Source organism: Littorina saxatilis, linkage group LG1 (assembly GCF_037325665.1).
Source record: "Littorina saxatilis isolate snail1 linkage group LG1, US_GU_Lsax_2.0, whole genome shotgun sequence".
Taxonomy (NCBI): domain Eukaryota; kingdom Metazoa; phylum Mollusca; class Gastropoda; order Littorinimorpha; family Littorinidae; genus Littorina; species Littorina saxatilis.
Window position 1 is genome coordinate 49883586 of NC_090245.1, and position 19399 is coordinate 49902984.

At 43.5% G+C, this 19399-nt stretch overlaps 1 protein-coding gene across 1 annotated transcript in view; it reads left to right on the top strand.

Moving 5' to 3' along the window:
• Positions 1–15118, top strand: part of LOC138972940 (homeobox protein caupolican-like) — a 19371-nt gene extending 4253 nt beyond the window's left edge. The window contains exons 2-5 of the mRNA XM_070345605.1: positions 1144–1395; positions 8089–8192; positions 8671–8990; positions 12828–15118. Of these exons, the coding sequence (XP_070201706.1) occupies positions 1144–1395; positions 8089–8192; positions 8671–8990; positions 12828–13570 (1419 nt within the window). The 3' untranslated portion in view covers positions 13571–15118. The remainder of the gene's footprint in view (positions 1–1143; positions 1396–8088; positions 8193–8670; positions 8991–12827) is intronic.
• Positions 15119–19399: the final 4281 nt, after the last annotated feature.

The following is a 19399-nucleotide window of genomic DNA, read 5'->3' on the forward strand; positions in this document are numbered from 1 at the left end:
GACAAGTAACACTGGTATACAGAGAGAGAGAGAGAGAGAGAGAGAGAGAGAGAGAGAGAGAGAGAGAGAGAGAGAGAGAGAGAGAGAGAGGGAGGGAGAGGGGGGGGGGAGAGAGTGTGTGTGTGTGAGAGAGAGAGAGAGAGAGAGAGAGAGAGAGAGAGAGAGAGAGAGAGAGAGAGAGAGAGAGAGTAATAATGCTGACTTGAAAATTACAAAACAGTATCAAGTACAGTGGTCGAGCGTCTCATTGCGAATTTATATACATTAAAAAAAGATTAATATATCTGCTTAATTGAAAAGTCATTTTAATTGTGTGTGTAATAATATGAAGTTTAAACCAACAATCTGAAGTAATAGAGAGATTAAGAAGCACTCGTACAACGTCCAACGAGGTGGATAAAAGTAAAAAGAAGACAGCCGGAGTAATTTGTTATTCAAACAATATGTACTTTACTTTCAGCGTACCCTTTTATGGCGTTCAGAACTATTTATAAGCAGAAACTGCATATCTTTTCCCAAATTAAAGTTGAATTCATCACCATTTTATTCCGATTACTGATAAATAATTCTTTCTTTACTGAAAAAAAGGAAGAAAAGAATCACTTTGTCATTACGACGTCAGATTCGGCAGATTGCCCCATGCTACATGCCAACGATTTACGTTGGTCAAGTTATAGAGGGATTAGGTATTGTTTTTAGACTCCTCTTGCATGTTAATCGTTTAGGTTCATTTACATAACAAAAGTAAAGACAGAACCTAACGGAACAATCAACATAAATAAATGATTTTCTAGAACAGAAACGAGCTAAGAAATTTAATATGCCCGTCCCTTTCGTGTGACACGAGTTTCCGCTGTCCAAGAAGACATTAATGACGCGATGTTGTTTCAGCTGAATATTAATATTTCACCGCTATTTATTTTTTTCGGCTGCATTTTCCCCCAGAACAACCAACTCAGATCATCCCCTTTCACAGTGCCACCGCCAGAACCTCCTCCTCATCCTTTCCCCCCGCCTCCACATCCTCCCCACCATCACTAACACCCCCCATCCACACCCCTCCTAAAAAAAGAAAGAATCAAAATTGATTTCTGGCACCAAACAAAACAACACTTCAATATATTTTTTCTCTGTTGCTGACAGGTGTCCTCCAGCCCCCCCACCCCGACCACCAACAGGGGTTGCTGTGAGAACGGACGTCCGGTCTTGACCGATCCGGCTACCGGACAGTCCGTGTGCTCGTGCCAGTACAGCTCGGCCCTCCTGGGCTACTCCAGACTGCCCGGGCTCTCGGGCTCCCTCTTCTCTCCTTCTTCGTATTCTGCGGGAGCCCCGCCACCTTCCGGCTACGGGGTTGCCTTGGGTTCTGAGGGTTCCGCCTTCTATGCTCCTCTGGTGAGTGGTACCTGTATGCCATATCTGCGTGTTCTGTATTGTGTTGTCTGTGTGGTCGAATATGATTGAGGATTATACAAATATCTGATCAAGTGGGATTTGACATTCAACACTGAGGTACTATGAAACTTCGGTTGTCAGTAACTCGTCTGTTTGTTCGGTAGATACCCGTGTGACTTGGAATAATAGGCCGTGAAAAGTAGGATATGCGCCGAAATGGCTGCGATCTGCTGGCCGATGTGAATGCGTGATGTATTGTGTAAAAAAAATTCCATCTCACACGGCATAAATAAATCCCTGCGCCTTGAATATGTGCGCGATATAAAGTGCATAAAAAAATAATATTAAAAAAATCCCTGCGCTTAGAACTGTACCCACGGAATACGCGCGATATAAGCCTCATATTGATTGATTGATTGATGTTGATTTTTCTTGTTTTGAGACTTGTCCTTTATAACGCCTTTTAGGTTTCCTGCGTACAAGGATCCCGCTCTATTTTTTTTTATTTTTTTCTATATATATACAGTGGCTTACGGGTTTCAAATGATTTACAGCGGCTTAAAGTTCACTGTGGTTGTATGTTCTTGTCACAACCGCGTCAATCTGCGAGGCTTGATTTACAGTCGTTCTCAACGTACCGGGTGTTAGTTCGCACCTCATTCTGTCAGACCCCAACATATGTATTGCATACGTACGCCTTACTTCAAATGCTTGATTTATTTCATCCTCCTGTTCCTCACCTCCTCCTCCTCCTCCTCCTCCTTCTTTTTTTGTGGCCGAGGCGTTTTGTTTGCCCCCATTATTCTCCCATGCACACACACGACTACCCCCAAGACAGGACAGTATGTGCTTTGCCACCCACGATCGGCCATTACGGAAACAGACGAAGCTTTTGATCCGGTGTGACAAACGACCTCCCGACTGGCAAATGGCGAGCCACGCAGCTCAGGGCTGCTTCTTTAACATGCGATCGCTCGACGGGTGGAAGACGAACGCCGCGACAAACTATCGGCCGTTAAAACTGCCCAACATTCAAACGGAAGTCGGATGGCGACATCCTCGCCGAGGCATGCTGGGTAGCGGCGAGGCTAGTGTGAGGTAAATGGGCTTCGGGGGAAAGTTTGGGACGGTTCATGGGAGAGCGGTGGAGACATGTTCGCGAGAGCTCGACAAATTTGTCAAGGCGGTCTGAAAAAGGTGGAGGTTAATAGCTAATAAATGTGAGCAATCCAATCTTCTTCTTCTTCTTCTGCGTTCGTGGGCTGAAACTCACACGTACACTCGTGTTTTTTGCACGAGTGGAATTTTACGTGTATGACCGTTTTTTACCCCGCCATTTAGGCAGCCATACGCCGTTTTCGGAGGAAGCATGCTGGGTATTTTCGTGTTTCTATAACCCACCGAACTCTGACATGGATTACAGGATCTTTTTTGTGCGCACTTGGTCTTGTGCTTGCGTGGTACACACGGGGGGTGTTCGGACACCGAGGAGAGTCTGCACACAAAGTTGACTCTGAGAAATAAATCTCTCGCCGAACGTGGGGACGTACTCACGCTGACAGCGGCCAACTGGATACAAATCCAGCGCGCTACCGACTGAGCTACATCCCTGCCCCGAGCAATCGAATCAAAAGAACATTAAAAAATAGAGAGAAGAAGAAGAAGAAGAAAATGAATGTTCATATGTGCTTACATGCAGGACCTCGTGTTAAGAATTTATTTGTACATACATATGGTAAATGTTCCATTGTCTCAGGAGCTAATGTCGATGAACATATTGAACGCCAGTGTGTATGCTGAAAAACTTGGTCCTTCACATCTTCTTATATATATTTCTCTGAAAAATGTAAAAACATGGTTGACAGCCTTAAACGACAGGTGTTCAAAGGAAATCTGTTTTCTCACCGAGTGTCAAAACACTTCTTTCAGATCATCAGCACACTCAGCTGTCAATAGAACGAGAAGAATCACATCAAAGCAAGCAGGATAAAAAGACGTTTTCATGTCGAAGAAAAAGCAGCATACGGGGGATTAAGGGGAACTTAAGGTGATTTCAGGGTCAGGAGTTGGACAGAAAAACACAAGGAGTGAAAAAAAGAGGTATTTCCATAACGTGATTTTAAGGTCAGGAGTTAGAAAAGGGAAAACACAAGGAGTGAATGAGAGGCGTTTCATGGGAGGAAACGTTGCAAAAGAATTGATTCGGCACACACACACAGGGGCGACTACCTCCCGCGAGCCGGGACGGATAAAGACGTCAATGGGACGATAGAGGCTCTACGCAAGTCTGTTCCATTCACGACTCAATCCGCGTCCCAAGATCAACGTGACAGATCAACGCCGTTAGCTGTCTCTTTCCCCCACCTTCGCCGGCTCGTCGCAAGCGTTTTCCTCAATCCTTCCAACCATCCCCCATCGCAGGGGGGACCCTTTGAAGTCGCCGCCGCTTGCCAAGCCAGGTAGAAAATTGACCCGACAGCCTCTGCGGCCCACCAGACAATGGTCATGGCGCTGCGTGAAATAGAGTCGCCGCTAAAAACCCGATCCGAGTTTTCATAGATTATTACGGCTATTACAATGTAGGGAACGGCGCCTCGGCGGAACATAGCGCAGCATAAACGGGGACGGGAGAAGCGGAGTTGAAAGAAAACTGCGCGACAGGGGACACGGAGTTTACAGCAGCCTACAAGCCACCTTCGCTCAGTTCACTGCCTTTTCATTTGGTGATTATGTGCGGCCTGATGACTTTTGGAAAAGTTTATTTTCCATAGGACATTTGTAGTTTGTGGGATAGAGAGGGGGCCACAGGACTGGGGCAGGTAGACTTTTATAGCGCAACAGGGCTTTCGATTTGTTCCGGGCCGAGCCTGACATCAAACGGAGGTGATAAGACTTGCACATCACAAGATGGTGACAAGACTGTAAAGCCATCCCGGCAGCATAAAAACCGCTGTCACTGGATAAAGGCGTTCCTTTGATTCGGCGCGACAGTATATGAAACAGGCGTTGATGGCTTGCAACTATTGTTGGAATTTTAAGCCCCTGTGATTTATGTTGGAGAAATGTACACTCTGATATGAATGCGGAATGTCTGCGGTAGGAAACTACAATGATGGCGTTCAGTAATCAAATCACGTGAATGGAGTTAAAATGCAGTTTCGAGCATGCAGATAAAATCACAGTACACCATGCTTGAATTATAAACCACAGCATCGCCGCGAGCATGGAACAACTTGGAATATTTGCTATCAATATAAATCAAATTCAGTGGGGAACTGTATTGTAAAACCATCTTGTATAAGTAGAAATCGTTCAGCTAAAACTTCAGACACTGAGCGTATGAATTATACAAATGGATCAGATAGCAAACTGATAACAACCGCGACAGGAAACATCTGTTGAGGTGTCGCTTATCACGAGCTGAAGTGACAGGGTAACAAAGAGTTAACCAGCACTAATTGTGATAGCACTAATCCCTTATATCCCTCACTCTGATAAAAGGTCTGCCCTTCGTCTTGTAAGGTGGATAACAGGATATGTACAGGATGTTAGGCACGTAGGCCTAGTTTAGAAGAATGGACAAATAGTACATGTGGTGATAAACTTTTGCGACAATGTTTATTTATCAGGTTTTGTTTCTCTCTCTTTATGTTAAGAAATGTCGTATATAATCACACAGACATGTTGTTGGCAACGACACCTCTGTAATAAGTCTAACAATTGTTTAAATAACTTAGTGATCATTTTTGGTATCGTCTGTAAATATCAAAATACGATATATTTACACATATTCAACAGAAGCATTTGAACAAAGGCGTCACAGAAGGGCAGAATTCTCTTGTTGACAATGACAGGCCGATTTGCGTCTGTCGCGTGTTTGTCTTGGAATTTGAAGACAGTTGATTCTTGAAACCTGATTGTCGACGATTGCCACTGACAATTTATTCAAACAGTGTTTTTTTATCTCTCCTTTTTTATGCAAAAAATCCCAAACTTGTTCTATTGTTATTTGTAAAACTTTCCTTTTTAAAAGTTTTTTCACACTTGTCAGTTTAAAAAAAAGAATGATGCTGTCTTGGTCAATAACTTTGTACCCACGAGTTTAATATCCAGTTCTTCTTTTTCCTTTTTTTTTAATTTAATTTTTTTTTCTCTCCCCAGTTCAATGTCGCTTTGCTTGTGGTTTTCATATTTTTCTCAACGACTTTCTCATTTGGCCTTCAGCCTCCACTTGTATCTTCCTCGACTCTCAAGTGTTTTTGTCATGGTCGATGAGCTTATTCTCATCAGTTCAACAGCCGTCCGCTTTCCCGTATGAAGTCAGTCTCACGGTGACATGTAACGGCAGTCCTTTAGGGTAGAAGGTTCAGAGTGTGTTTTGCAATAGCTCCGCTGTTCTCTATAGTTTTACATGAATTGGCTTTTGTCAGTGTCAGAGTGGAGGTATTTGTCCCCGTCAACCTGACATGATGCTTCGAGGGGCATCTTTTCTTCTCTTACAAGCTAAGCGAATGAAACCATGACCGCATGCACGCCCCTCCACACTGACTCAACACTTCATTTTTTGTTTGTGTTAAAAAAAAAAAAAAGTTTTTGTTTGTGTCTCGATCTCGGGAGTAAAAAAAAAAAAAGTTCTCTTTTCTTTTTTTTAACGTATTTTTATATTCAAATTTTTTATTCGTTTAGGTTTTCTTCACTTTTTTTCTTTCTCTCTCTCCATTTTTCCTTTATTTAAAAAGAATCTATTTTCACTGTTCTGTGAATCATTGAGTGCGGTAGAGTAGCTGGTAGTTGTGTGGTAGAGGAGTTCTTTTTTTTCTCTGGAAAAGGTCTGAGGGTGACATTATGGCATTTCTGGCATTTTGCGGCAATGGCGAGCATGCTTTCTTCCCTCATCTCTCCTTTCGGCCCCCCTCCCCCTCCCTCTCCTTTGCCCCGACCCTATGCTAGTCATTTTGTTCTGCTTTTTGGTTCATCCAAGGCTTTTCTTTACATCTTTAATATTCTTAGTCGTTTCTATGGAAGACATTTTCTTTTTCTTTCTGAGTCTGAGAAGATTTTTGGATCGTTGGTTGTTGGGTCTGATAAGTTTTGGTTTCTTGTTATCCAACTGGTATTTAAAAAAATTGTTTTCTTTAATAATCTCACAGAAACCGTCATTGATTTTTAACGAGAGAAAAAAGCATAAGGAGATGTGAAAAAAAAAGAAAAAAGAATTAGATAGCAGCCGGAGAACTATTGACACACTATTACCCAATATTGACGGACTGTGTGATATCTTCTGCTATGGTCTGTTGAGACAGTGATATCAAAATCGAGACCGGAGGTCGAGATTTTGATATCACTGTCGAAACAGACCAATAGCAGAAGATATCATCACACAGTCAGTCAATGTTAGATATATTGCTAATTCTCTGGACATTTTGTATTTACTGTAAAGAAATTACAAAAGTATTTGTCTCAGTTTTGGCTGTTCCATATCCCTCCCTCTGATTATTATTTCTTTTTGTTCACTCTTTTCTTGTACTTTTCAGTATTTTAAAATGTCTTTCCTTTCAAAAAGTCTTTAGTCACTTGTTCAACTAAATTCTGGGATAATTACATTTTCATATATATTTGTTTGTTTTTAAATTTAGGTGTTTTTGTTTTTGAAGTGGGGAAGCAATAAAGAGGTCGTCGATATCAAAACTGATATCGACCGAAATGTCGTCGATATCACTTTTGCACTGAGCTCAGTTTTGCCCAATTGACCAATGCCGGGAAATCCACGTAACATATGAAATAGCAATATTCCGGTATATTCTTCGCTTAATTAAGCTCTGTTTCCTGGTTGTTATTGTTATTGCTATTGTTGTTGTTGTTGTTGTTGTTGTTGTTGTTGTTGTCACTACATCAATAATCTAGTATTGACTGTTTCTTCATCTTGCTACGGTCACTGCGGAACGTATACTTCTACTACGATTTAAATATCTTTTGCGACCTGTTAGTGTTACACATTTTACGCACTAGTTTGTCTGGTGTTTTTCTGGTGCAGATTTGTTTCGCAGTTTATCGTTTTTTCTTTTTTTTCTTCTCTTTGGTACTCGTGACTACTGTCATCGAAGTATTGATTTCTCATCATGTTCTCACACATGTACTCATGTTGCCACTGTAATGTCTGGGTTACAACAGCTAACCAATGACATATCGATTCTGTCTGTGTACCGGAGTCATGTGTTGTGCTTCGATTTTTCCTTTAGCGAGATCGATCCTAAGTATTCTGTTTGAGAGTTGTCTTTTTGACGGTGTATTGGGTCTTTCTTCTCGCACAAGTTTACTAACTTGTTTGCTGTTTATGTTTAATTTTTTCAGAATCATTTTCGTCGTATCCATTTTTTATTTCAATAGCAGAAAAACACAACCCTGGTTGCATAAGATAATGATTTTCTGCATAGGCTTGCAGTACGAGCATTTGCATGCATCTTTATTGTTGTCAACCGTATTCTTTTAAAAATTCTGTACGAAAATAATCTCTTTAAAAGTCATAATATTACTTAACCAGGATTTCCATGGCTATTATGGTCCAGGTTTTGTTATGATTTCACTTCCGCAGATTTTTAATTATGTCACGTAACGCATTAGATCTCTGCATCATTTTTTTTGGTCCGAAAAGAGATGAAAATATTAACAATACATTGTTTATGTGTCATCCAGACTGCAGGAGGGAACAACCTACGTGACACCACTGACGCATGGCGATCACTGACACAGACTTCTCTCTACGAAACTTCACCCATGGGCTTCTATCCTTATGGAGGGTGAGGCTTTATGCTCTTCAAACAGAGAGAGAGAGAGAGAGAGAGAGAGAGAGGGGGAGAGAGAGAGAGAGAGAGAGAGAGAGAGAGAGAGAAAGAGAGAGAGAGAGAGAGAGAGAGAGAGAGAGAGAGAGAGAGAGAGAGAGAGAGAGAGAGAGAGAGAGAGAGAGAGAGAGAGAGAGAGAGGGGGGTTCATATTCAAATAAACATTAATTTTGCTTCTTCGATCTGTTGCATTTGAAGTTTCAGAGTGAGAGAATCAAATGATTTCTTGGAAATAAAACTTCTTTTGAGTACGTTTCTTTTGCTAGGTGTACACGACGACATAATTGTAATTCAGAATATTTGCTTTTTATGTGTGGTAAATGTAAGGTTTTCTTTTTCTCTAATTTTTTACATTTGAGTTTACAGTTTTTTCCTCTAGATTTTTAAGCGTGATTGCAGCTTATCATTAAAAACCAACTCTTTCTCGTGCGTACAGGTACGGTGGCTTGGACCTCAACGCTCGCCGGAAGAACGCCACGCGGGAAAGCACCAACACGCTCAAGGCCTGGCTTCACGAACACATCAAGAACCCCTACCCGACCAAAGGCGAGAAGATCATGCTGGCCATCATCACCAAGATGACCTTGACCCAGGTGTCCACGTGGTTCGCCAACGCCCGCCGTCGTCTCAAGAAGGAGAACAAGATGACCTGGTCGCCCAGAAACCGTAGCGAGGACGGGGATGAGGATGACGATGATGACGACGGTGGCGATGAGAAGGCCGGCGATGAGGCGGATAAAGAGAAAAGGCTGAGCAGTAAGTATATATATCCTGAGCATGTGTTTTTTGTGTGTTTGATACCGCGGGCGAACTAAGAGTTTTTCCTTGCGTGCATAACATTTCAAGAAGTTTTTGTGTAAGACGCGCGGATCTGCGTTGAGGACTGCGTCCACGACAGCATCTTATACAAGTTTTGACAGATCTCAGTGTCCAAAGAGAATCCGTTTTAGGTGGAACTTAGTTTTGGGTGACATGGTGAAATTTTGTGCAAAAATATACATAATTTAGCTTGTGCTTTTTTTCACAGTATAATTTTTGCTGTGTGTGAAAAGCATGTAGTAGATGAAAAAAAAGATCCGTCGAACAGAATATTTGTGCAAACCAAAGTAAACATACAAGCAGGCTAAAAAGAGAAAGAGATTATACAGATATGCCAGGAATGAAGCATAGTCGCGGGAAGAAACACCCCTCCCCCAAAAATTACCCCCCCCCCAAAAAAAAATACCCCCCCCCCAAAAAAAAAAAACCAACCCCAAAACAACGATTGTTTAAAGCTTTTTAATGACAGTGTATAAGAAAAACTCCCCAAGGCTTTACTTTCCCCCACACATGGACACAAGAGATGCGGTGTGAGCACGAGAAGCGACAAGGGGTGAGATTAGCCTTTGATGCCCTGGTGGCGGTTTATCAGCTCTGCTAACAAGGCGTGAGAGAGGTCCCCCGCATGCTTTCTGTCAGCCCACAGCTCGCCCCTGCCGGTACAGACAATCGCCCAGGAACCAGGATCGCTTCTAAAGAGGCCTCGCTTCATTACGGGCTAAGGAACCCTCAAAGACCGTATCGTTGCCCCCGCCGGAACTTCTCCTCCCCCTCCTCTTCATCCTCCTCCGGTGTCCTGACCCTCCCTCCCTCCCCTCTTTCCGCCCCTTCACGCCCTCCCCTTTGGGACACCAGATTGTATTCCGCCTCTTGGTGAAAGAAAGGAAAAAGAGATAAAACGATTTCCCAGGGCTGAGAGTGCGAGCGTCATAATGTGATGATGTTGATATCGGCTTTATTGCTCTGGGGACATCCCTTGTCTGTCCCCTCCCTTACCCCTCCCTCTTCTTTGAACCTCTGGTCAACTTTAGCGTTCCACTGAAAGAAAGGGCTCCAGCTCGTTGTCTTCTTATCAGTCCCTGCCTACCGCAAGAGAACTTCTCAAAGACACTGCCTATCACTATCAGCTTCCAGAAAGATCAGCATTAAGTGCTTAGCAGACTCCTCCGTGTAAGTTAAACTAGAGACCCTTTGGTGTAGGTTAAACGCCTTATCGACTCGAGCGATACGGTGGGAGGATACGTGAGATAGGTGTAAATTGGTCACAGCTGATTTTGATGATTTTTCGGTCTTTAACTACAAAGATATCCAACGGAGGTGTGAGATTTAAGTTCCGTTAGATCCCGCTACAGGATGCCTGTTAAAGCGATACGAGTGGAACGCTTCGCGCTTTCGTCGATGATTTTCACCAAACATAAGCGTTAGGGTAAGCAAGTAGCCTTACAGACGCAAGGAATTAAAAATAAAAAAAGTAAAAACAAAAGAGGGAGCTAAAAACTATGATTATCACTTAGGAACAGTAACGGTTAGGAAACATAGAAAGAGAATGTCAGGTAAACTTATTAGGCCATGAAGACAAGTGTTCTTTTCTGTATATCGCCGCTCTTAAACTATCATCGAAGAAAACCATTTGATACTACCCCCTCCCCCATCCCCGCTTTCACCAAACACAATTTTATTCCGGCTTTACATCCCTCTGCTGTTCTTTCTGATTCTTGCTGCCATATTTGTGCTGCCAAAATTCCGTACAACACGTGTACACTCAGTAAACTTTTAAACTAAAAAAAAAATCAATCAATCGAAGAACACTCAATCAATAAGAGTGCAGCATTTCTAGTGGCTTCGGTTTTTATTTCAAACAGCCACTCTCCCTGCAAACACACCGCCTTAACCTTTTGACTCGCGGTGACACTATCTGCGATCTTGTTTGATAAATGTGTACAAGCGTTCGCGGTTTAATCGCTCAGCTTCTTCCTCGGCTCCTTTATCACGTGCTCATTATGCTGACGTCACGCACGAGTGCTCGTGCAGCAGGAGCGCGTGGCGCTTTGAGCAGAAACAGAGGTCTTTGGGAATCAGAGCATAGAAAGACGCAATCACCGGCATCGCCCTATTCTTATCGTGGCTCTGTCAAACACGTACACGGGCCGAGTTGTGTGATCAAGACCTGCTCACTGTCTTTCATCACAAGTATCAGAGAAAGGTCGTTCTGATCAAGAGTCATTTTCGTTTACTTTCATCTGCTAGGATCTAAGAAAGATAGAAAAGGTTGCAGTTCAAGGCACGGAGGGTGGGTATTGTCTTTGATGCAAAACAAGTAAACGAAATTTCCTTACATCTCTTTGTGTTGTCATTCACAATGGCTCCCGCGTGTAAACACATAATATGATCGAACATCTTAGATGAACATTAAGAGAACATATTGAAAAAAACTTAAAATAGTGCGATAACTATACTCATAGGAAAAAGTTAGGGACCACTTACGCAAACAAACACAGCTTCCAAACCACCAAACAAAATTGAATCAAATTTGTAACATGTTTAATTCATTATCTCTGCGATCCTTTTCCAAAATATGGTGACATTTCATTGACGCATTACGTGTCAACAAGCTCTGAAACAACATGGGGGTCGAAAACAAAATTTGCAAGTACTGAACAGTTCAGTAATGGGTGTGTCCGCCGCGTTTTGCGATGCCTTCTGCAGTCCTGTTCCGCATCGAGTTTACCAGCTTCCTGCAGAAGGCCTGAGGAATGGCCTGCCATTCGATTTGCAGGAACTGAAGCAGTTGCCTGTCCAGCTCATCCCACAGGTGCTCGATGGGGTTGAAATCAGGGCTGCAGGCCGGCCAGTTCATCCTGGTGACACCAGCCTGCTGACGTTGTTGACCAGCCTCGCTCTGTGAGGTGTCGCGTTATCGTCCTGGAACACAGCCTGCACACCAATCTGGTGTAGAGCGGGTAGAACCAAAGGGGCGACAATCTCATCTCTGTAGCGCTGGTCCGTCAGGTTGCCAACAATGTGGTAGAGGGGGGTTCTGTGTCGAAAACTGAAGGAGCCCCCGCCGAAGGCCACCCTCTCCTGCACCAGGCCGTTGTTGTACCGCTCACCCTGACGCCTCCACACACGAGCCCGACAGTCATGATGGTGCAGATTAAAGCGGGACTCATCGCTGAACAGCACATCCTCCCTGCACGTGCATAACGAAGTTTTCATCTTTCCCGCCCAGGCTTGCCCACGCGCCAGCGTAAAAATGGTCCACTTTTTGCAGTTTGGCAGTTTCTGTCTCGTGCCCTAGCCAGGCCTCCGTGGATCCCGAGCAAGTTTCCTGCTAACACAGCATTGCTCACCCACTGGTGTGTACGGCCTGACAGCCATTTGGTTTTATAAACTTAGGAACAAGGAGTTTGGCACAGATGAAGTCAGCTGTTTTTTTCAAGGGCGGTCCCTAACTTTTGCCGTTCAGTATATTATAGTGTACCGACCACACGACTGTATTAAAGTGCATATCAGGGAAATGAACTCTGCACCCACCCCCATCCCTCTTTTCACCCCTCCCTTTCGCAACCGGTGTCAGTGAAATGTTGCTGACCGCGACTAATGTTCCACTGTATCCAGCTGATGGATGTACCATTCCTTGAAAAACTAAGTTGCTGTTTGGAATGCATTGCTATACTACCCTAGCATAGTAACAGTCTTAATCTGGACAGCGAATCGTTTGTGTCAATACACATTTAACACGAGTAAACTAACATGATCCTATCTCGTTTTCAGATGACAGCGACGAGTTAGACGTTGACGGCTCCGGCAAAAGCCAACGACCCAAAACACACAACCACAGTAGCAGCAGCAGCAACAACAACAACAACAACAACACGGCAGAGTCCGACAGCGTGTCACCAGCCCCCAGCATCGGGGAAGACTCGAGAAGCCGCCTGTCACCACCTCAGTCCCGAGACTCTGACCCCAGCTTTCACCTCGGCGGCCACACGCCTTCCACAGACCTGGAAGTCGACAAGCAGAAGCCCAAGATCTGGTCCGTTACGGACTTTCTCCACCCCAAATCCAACTCGGAGCTCAGCAGCTGCAAAGAAACCGGCATGAAAATGGACGTTATGCGCTGCGTTCCCACCTCGGCGGAAGCTGCTGCAACTTCTGCCGTCGACCTCACCGGAAGCCGGACTGTCGGGAGTGTTTCCGCTTCCGCCGCTGCTGCACATGCGCATGCGCAAGCGCACGCGGCTGCGTTGTCTGCTCGCGGGGCTGGCTTCCTTCCGCCTATGACGACGCTGTCCCCTGCCCAGCAGCTCAGCTCTTACCAGAATGCGTTGGCTAGTTACGCGGCGCATTCCTCGCCCTATTCGCCCTACGCCCTGGCCTCGGCGGAAATGAACAAACTGGTGATGAAGCCTACGGCTACGAGGTTCAACCCCTATGGTGTGAGCCCCAAGCAATCTTCTCTAGAATCACCGTTCCCTCCTGCCAGAGACTTCAGTGTACTGAGGGAGGGGGAGTGATTTTGGTGCTCTGAAACGCAAGCTGACAACTCAATGTGTTCTCAAACATTTTTGTCAAAGAGAGAGAGGAGAAGAAAAAATGCCGAAGCACACCACAATAAGACATCTTCATTTCTGTTCTGAACGTAATTTATCCGCAAAGTAACGACAGAGAATCTCAAAGCTCATGTGAACATATGACTCAAACGTACCTGACGTTAAAAATGACAGGCTCACCACCAGACAAAGTTAATGCTCTTTGAATGCAAGTACAAGAATGCTCGAGCATCTGGATGGCCTTTCTTCTTTACGAGAGGTTTCAAAGGCAAAGAGTACATGCATCAATCATTGATTCAGAATGCTGAAGGATGTGCTTCAACACAGCAGAATACGCCTGCAAAATAAACAATACACCGGAATCTCGGTGCGTCTTTGCATAATGTTTTGCTGAGGATTTTCGTTGGTGGTATAGATTGGCCGCTGATAGGTATTTCTTTAATATTTGTTTGTATATTGATATTTACATTTTTTAAATTTTATTGAATTTTTCTTCTTACGTTCTTTTTCACTCATGCACTTGCAACCCGCTCATCATGGTCACACAGCTATAAATACCGAGGATTTTTGTTCTTTTCGTGATTCTGTTAAATATGAATTTGTCATTTACGAAGATGTTAATCAGTTTTTGAAACTGCAGCTTCGAAATGTCAGTACATAATTATGTCATTGTTTATGGAAATCAGAATTTCTGAGTCCTTATCGCCCAGCCAACAAGTCGGTGCAAGGAAATAATTAAGATAATAAGGCAAGGTTCACAGGCTCGAAATGTTTTTATCGTGGATAAATAACCTGTGGTTTATAAAATTGTGACGACGCACGTAGAGAGTGTGTATATGTTCGTGATGTACATGCTTACAGCTGCGAGTGTGTGTGTGTGTGTGTGTGTGTGTGTGTGTGTGTGTGTGTGTGTGTGTGTGTGTGTGTGTGTGTGTGTGTTAGACAGAAAGAGAATTCATTCGTAATCATATGTGCTAAGAGACACGGACACCTTAATCATGTTAGATTGAATGTGCGCAAAACGTGACAATGACTTTGGTCAATCTGAAACCGTGAAGAAAACCTCTTGTGAAACAATCTCACAACCCAATTACGTCTATGAATTCTTTCTGTGTGTACATATTTATGTTTAACTGCATTCTTTTCAAGAAATGCGAAACACTGTCTTAATGTTTGAAATATGTGCTCCACAATTCTGCACGTCAGGGAGAATTCTGGTGGTGTGAAATGTTTAATGCTGTTTCATAATGTTAATGTGCAAAGAAGTCTGTAATGATCTCAAAAAACTGTATTTAATGTTATTTTTGTAAGTATTCTTTCGTGTTGCTTTGTCTGTGTTTATCATTGCATTTTATTACGACTTATTATCTGAGGTCACGCAAATCCGGAGCACACAGTGAGGACCTAGCAAATGTGAACTGATATTAAATTGTCCAAGTTCTCTTTCAGTGATTTTTCAACGTGTCAAAATAATTAAAATAATGAGAATAAATTTTGCATTTGGCAACGCACATGTGATGGACTGTCTCCTGGTATTCTCTGTGTGAAGAATGTGCATGCACATGCAGTTGTTTGTATATTAATTATACCGCTGAGCCAGACATTGCTTTGTAAAACTATGATCAATTGTAGCTCATGGTTTTCCCATTTTATTCTCACAAACAAACAAACAAACAAACAGACAAACAAACAAACCGTCCCTCAGTTTCTCTGTCTTTCCCCTACCCTTTCTTTCTCCTCCACCCTCTCCCAAGTTCCAGACTCACCCTACCCCACCCAGCCACCGAGCTAGCCAGACACGCACACGGCACACAAAAACGGCATTCCCATGCACCCCACAATTTCATCCATCGTCTCTGACCTTGGCGAACCGCAGCTCATACTTCGTCATGATCCCCACTACCCCTATCTGATGCCAGAAAGTTTTCCCAGCCACTCGGCCCAGCAGGACACCGTGTCTGACACGCTGAATGTCTTCGCTCAAAACGGCCCCTCTCTCTTGGACACTGCCAGATTCCACTCGACTCTCAGTGTCTATCGGAGACCGCTGGACCTGCAGTCTGTTGCACAGTGGAACCCCGCTTCTAAGACCTCCCAAAATCTCAGACAATCAGGTCTTAAAATTAAAAAAAAATTAGGGCATTTAAAAAAAAAAATTTTGAGGTAAATTTACACAGGTTATGTATGAGCAGAAAATTTGAGAAAGTAATGTCTTCAACTAGGAGTCTTAAATTTAGGGCGGAGCCGGTGTCTTAAAACAGGGTTCCATTGTAGTTTTAAGCCAGTGGTCGTGAGAATGTTGTTTGCTGACAAAGAGTTGAAATGGAAACCACATCTTTCTCAGCGACCCCCTTGTGGTCTATGAAAAATTACTGCCTGAAAGCTCGTGAACAAATAATTGCTTCGTGAGAGTTTATGTGACATTGCGAGTAATGTGTGTGTGTATGTGTTAATGTGTGTGTGTGCACGGTAAGAAGTGAAGCATAGTGAAGAAAAACGACTGGCATTGCTTACTTTATAATCATCTTTTGAATGATTTAACTACAGTGCTTACACAGAAATATAGGCGGTAAGACATATTCAAACTCACAGACACACGCGGCACGAACACAGACTGATATATGGACAAATAGGAAGTCAGACATTCAAATGCAGGCATGGCCACAGACACACAACCCAGAGCAGTCCTACGCACCGAGGGGTCTATTCATATATTCTCTCACGCGCGTTGCATTTCACAACAATTTTGCTCAAGCCCTCACCGACCCAAAGTCTAGGGTCCAGTCTTGTCCACGGTCCGAACTCATCCATCTCGGGTGTCCGGTCGGACACCTCGTCGCTTGTGCCTGGTCAGCTCCCGGCCAGTTTCTGACAGCCTCCTCCTCGTGGTCAGTTAGTTTATGACGAACGCACGGTCATTCTCTAACACTGACCCATTGTTCTTCGAGATGATGGGTTTACCTGCCTCGCAATCCACACCTTGCTGTGAGGCTGCTGTACTACTGAATACGGCGTCGGACATTTCCGGTGAGAGTTGAGACGCCATTTGGGGGTAAGGGAGATAAGCTGACCTGCCACTTGTCTTAGAGTTGCTTCCCTTGGTTGGGATGATCTCATGATGCTTGTGAAGAGGTGATGCTTTGAGTTTGGTGATAGATTTACAAGTCGTGAAGAGTGTCGGTGGGGATTGTGTGAGTAGAATGCGGATGGATTAATGTAGCGTGGGTTGTGACACCGTTAAGAGTGTTTAAGTGGCCATTGAAGTCTGGTTGATTGCGGCGAAATTACTTGTTAGATTTCCATTGCTGCAAGACCATTCATTTCTGTAAACCAGGCAGTGTTTACAACTAAAATTTGAACGCTAAAATGTATTTCCTTGAAAGGGCAGGCAATTGTTTTTTGGCGTGTATACCATAAACAAAAACAGAGACAGACAGACAGACAGCCGGCCGTACATACAGACACGCACACCAGCACGCAAGCAAGCACGCACGCACGCACGCGCGCACGCACGCACGCACGCACGCACGCACGCGCGCACGCATGCACGTACGCAGGCACGCACGCTCGGACGCATGCACGTACGCACGCTCGCACGCTCGCACATACGCCCGCACGCACGAACGGCAAGCACACACGCATGGACACACGGACATACGTATTTACGCACGCACGCACATGGACGCACGCACGAATGCACACACGCACACACACACACACACACACACACACACACACACACACACACACACACACACACACACACACACACACACACACACACACACACCATTCTTTTCAAAAGTCATTAAAGAGCGCAACACCAGCCGCCGATTGAGGAAAAAACCCAACTAACTGTGAAGATTTTTCAAGAACATTGAAGAAAGCTCCAGCTAATATTGCATTTTCAAAGAAAGATGTATATGGAGAATCTGGTAATTAGAGACAATTCACGCACCATCTGGTTCAGACCAGTATGAATGATTCAAAGAAAGTTATGATGAAACTGGACAGTCGTCTCAAGTTTAAAACTGGAACGGACCTGAAGTTTCACCTGAAAAATACAATTGCCAATAATGCCGCCACTATAGGCAGGGTTACACGACGTGCCAAGATACCAGCATACCTTGACAGTTCGTCAATAAAAATCACCCCTTTCCATTGTCACGGCAGCATGTCTTTTAACATCTGTTTAAGGCTTGATTGAGCTTTTGATGCTGTTTGCACATTATTTAACCTCTTATTATAATTCTTAATCTCCCGGAAACATTTCCAGAGAACATGTCGGCTTATTTCTAAAATGAGTGGGACGAAAAAAAATAACAGTGTTGAAAAACGGCGAAACATGGGGGAGTTTATTGAAAAGGTGACACCTGCTACCTATACGGGTGACTGATTAAAAATCGCGAACGCAAGTCCTACACACACATACACATGGGGCCAAATGAACTGTGCAATGAAAACCACACCTACCATTTCGTGAAGTCTATGAACAGGTGGGTAACAATGAACTATTCTTCTAACTGTGACTGTCCGGCCTGAAATGTTCACGTTCAAAGAGACCGCATTCGTTTTAATTAAACTGACCTGAAGTTCAACTGAGGAGGTTCCCGTTTTTTTTCTTCAATAAGGAGTTCATCATCAAATTCCGTCCACGAGTCACATTGCAATTGAAGTTTGATGAGAAAGGATGACAGCATCAACAGAGATAGTGTGTGTGTGTGTGTGTGTGTGTGTGTGTGTGTGTGTGTGTGTGTGTTTGAGTGTGTGAGTGTGTTTGAGTGTGTGAGTGTGTGCGTTTGAGTGTGTGAGTGTGTGTGTGTGTGTGTGTGTGTGTGTGTGTGTGTGTGTGTGTGTGTGTGTGTGTGTGTGTGTGTGTGTGTGTGTGTGATAAAAATGTGTACATAATTCAGAATTTTTAATCATTAGATTTTTGCAAGTGTGGTGAATTTTTACTTTAATCGATTTTCTGAAACATGCTGATTTCCAGAATCTATTCTACATTTTCCAATAAAATAATAAGAAAAAAATAGGGAGGTTGATTTTGCCTTCCGTTATTGTCATCATCAAAATAGTCAGATTGTGCTCGTAATCACTATGGTTTTCCCTCGATCCGCCGCTCCCCCTCTCCCCTCTGCCCTTCCACTCAACCCTTCCAAGACAAAATATCAAAACAAAACCTGGACTTCATGACAAAGCTCCTTCTATCCATCCTCACGCTCTTTTCAGGAGAGAGAGAGAGAGAGAGAGAGAGAGAGAGAGAGAGAGAGAGAGAGAGAGAGAGAGAGAGAGAGAGAGAGAGAGAGAGAGAGAGAGAGAGAGAGAGAGAGAGAGAGAGAGAGAGAGAGAGAGAGAGAGAGAGGAAGAGGAAGAGAGAGAGAGAGAGAAGGGAGAGAGAGAGAGAGAACTCTTTGAACTTTTGAACTTTATTTATTTATCGAGGGTAACAGAATAAGCAAAGTATACATGCTTTTTTTTCGTCCGGCCCTCGCCCATTGAGGGTAACTCGATTAATAACAAGAAGAAATAGAAGTTAAGTTAATTACAATACAATTTTTATAATTAACATGTCAAAAAATTTAAAAGACATTTCAAAACGCATTATGAATATCAAGCAATGATGTAATATTATCACATAATTATTTACTTGTTTCCAAGAGAAACAACATGTACATTTCTTTGAAGGATTTTCATTAAATCAGGAATGGAGTTCCACAATAAGGCGCCAGAATAAGAAAGACTTGATTTGTAAAGGTCAATTCTAGGGGTTGGGGTAATTAATTTGTTTAGTTT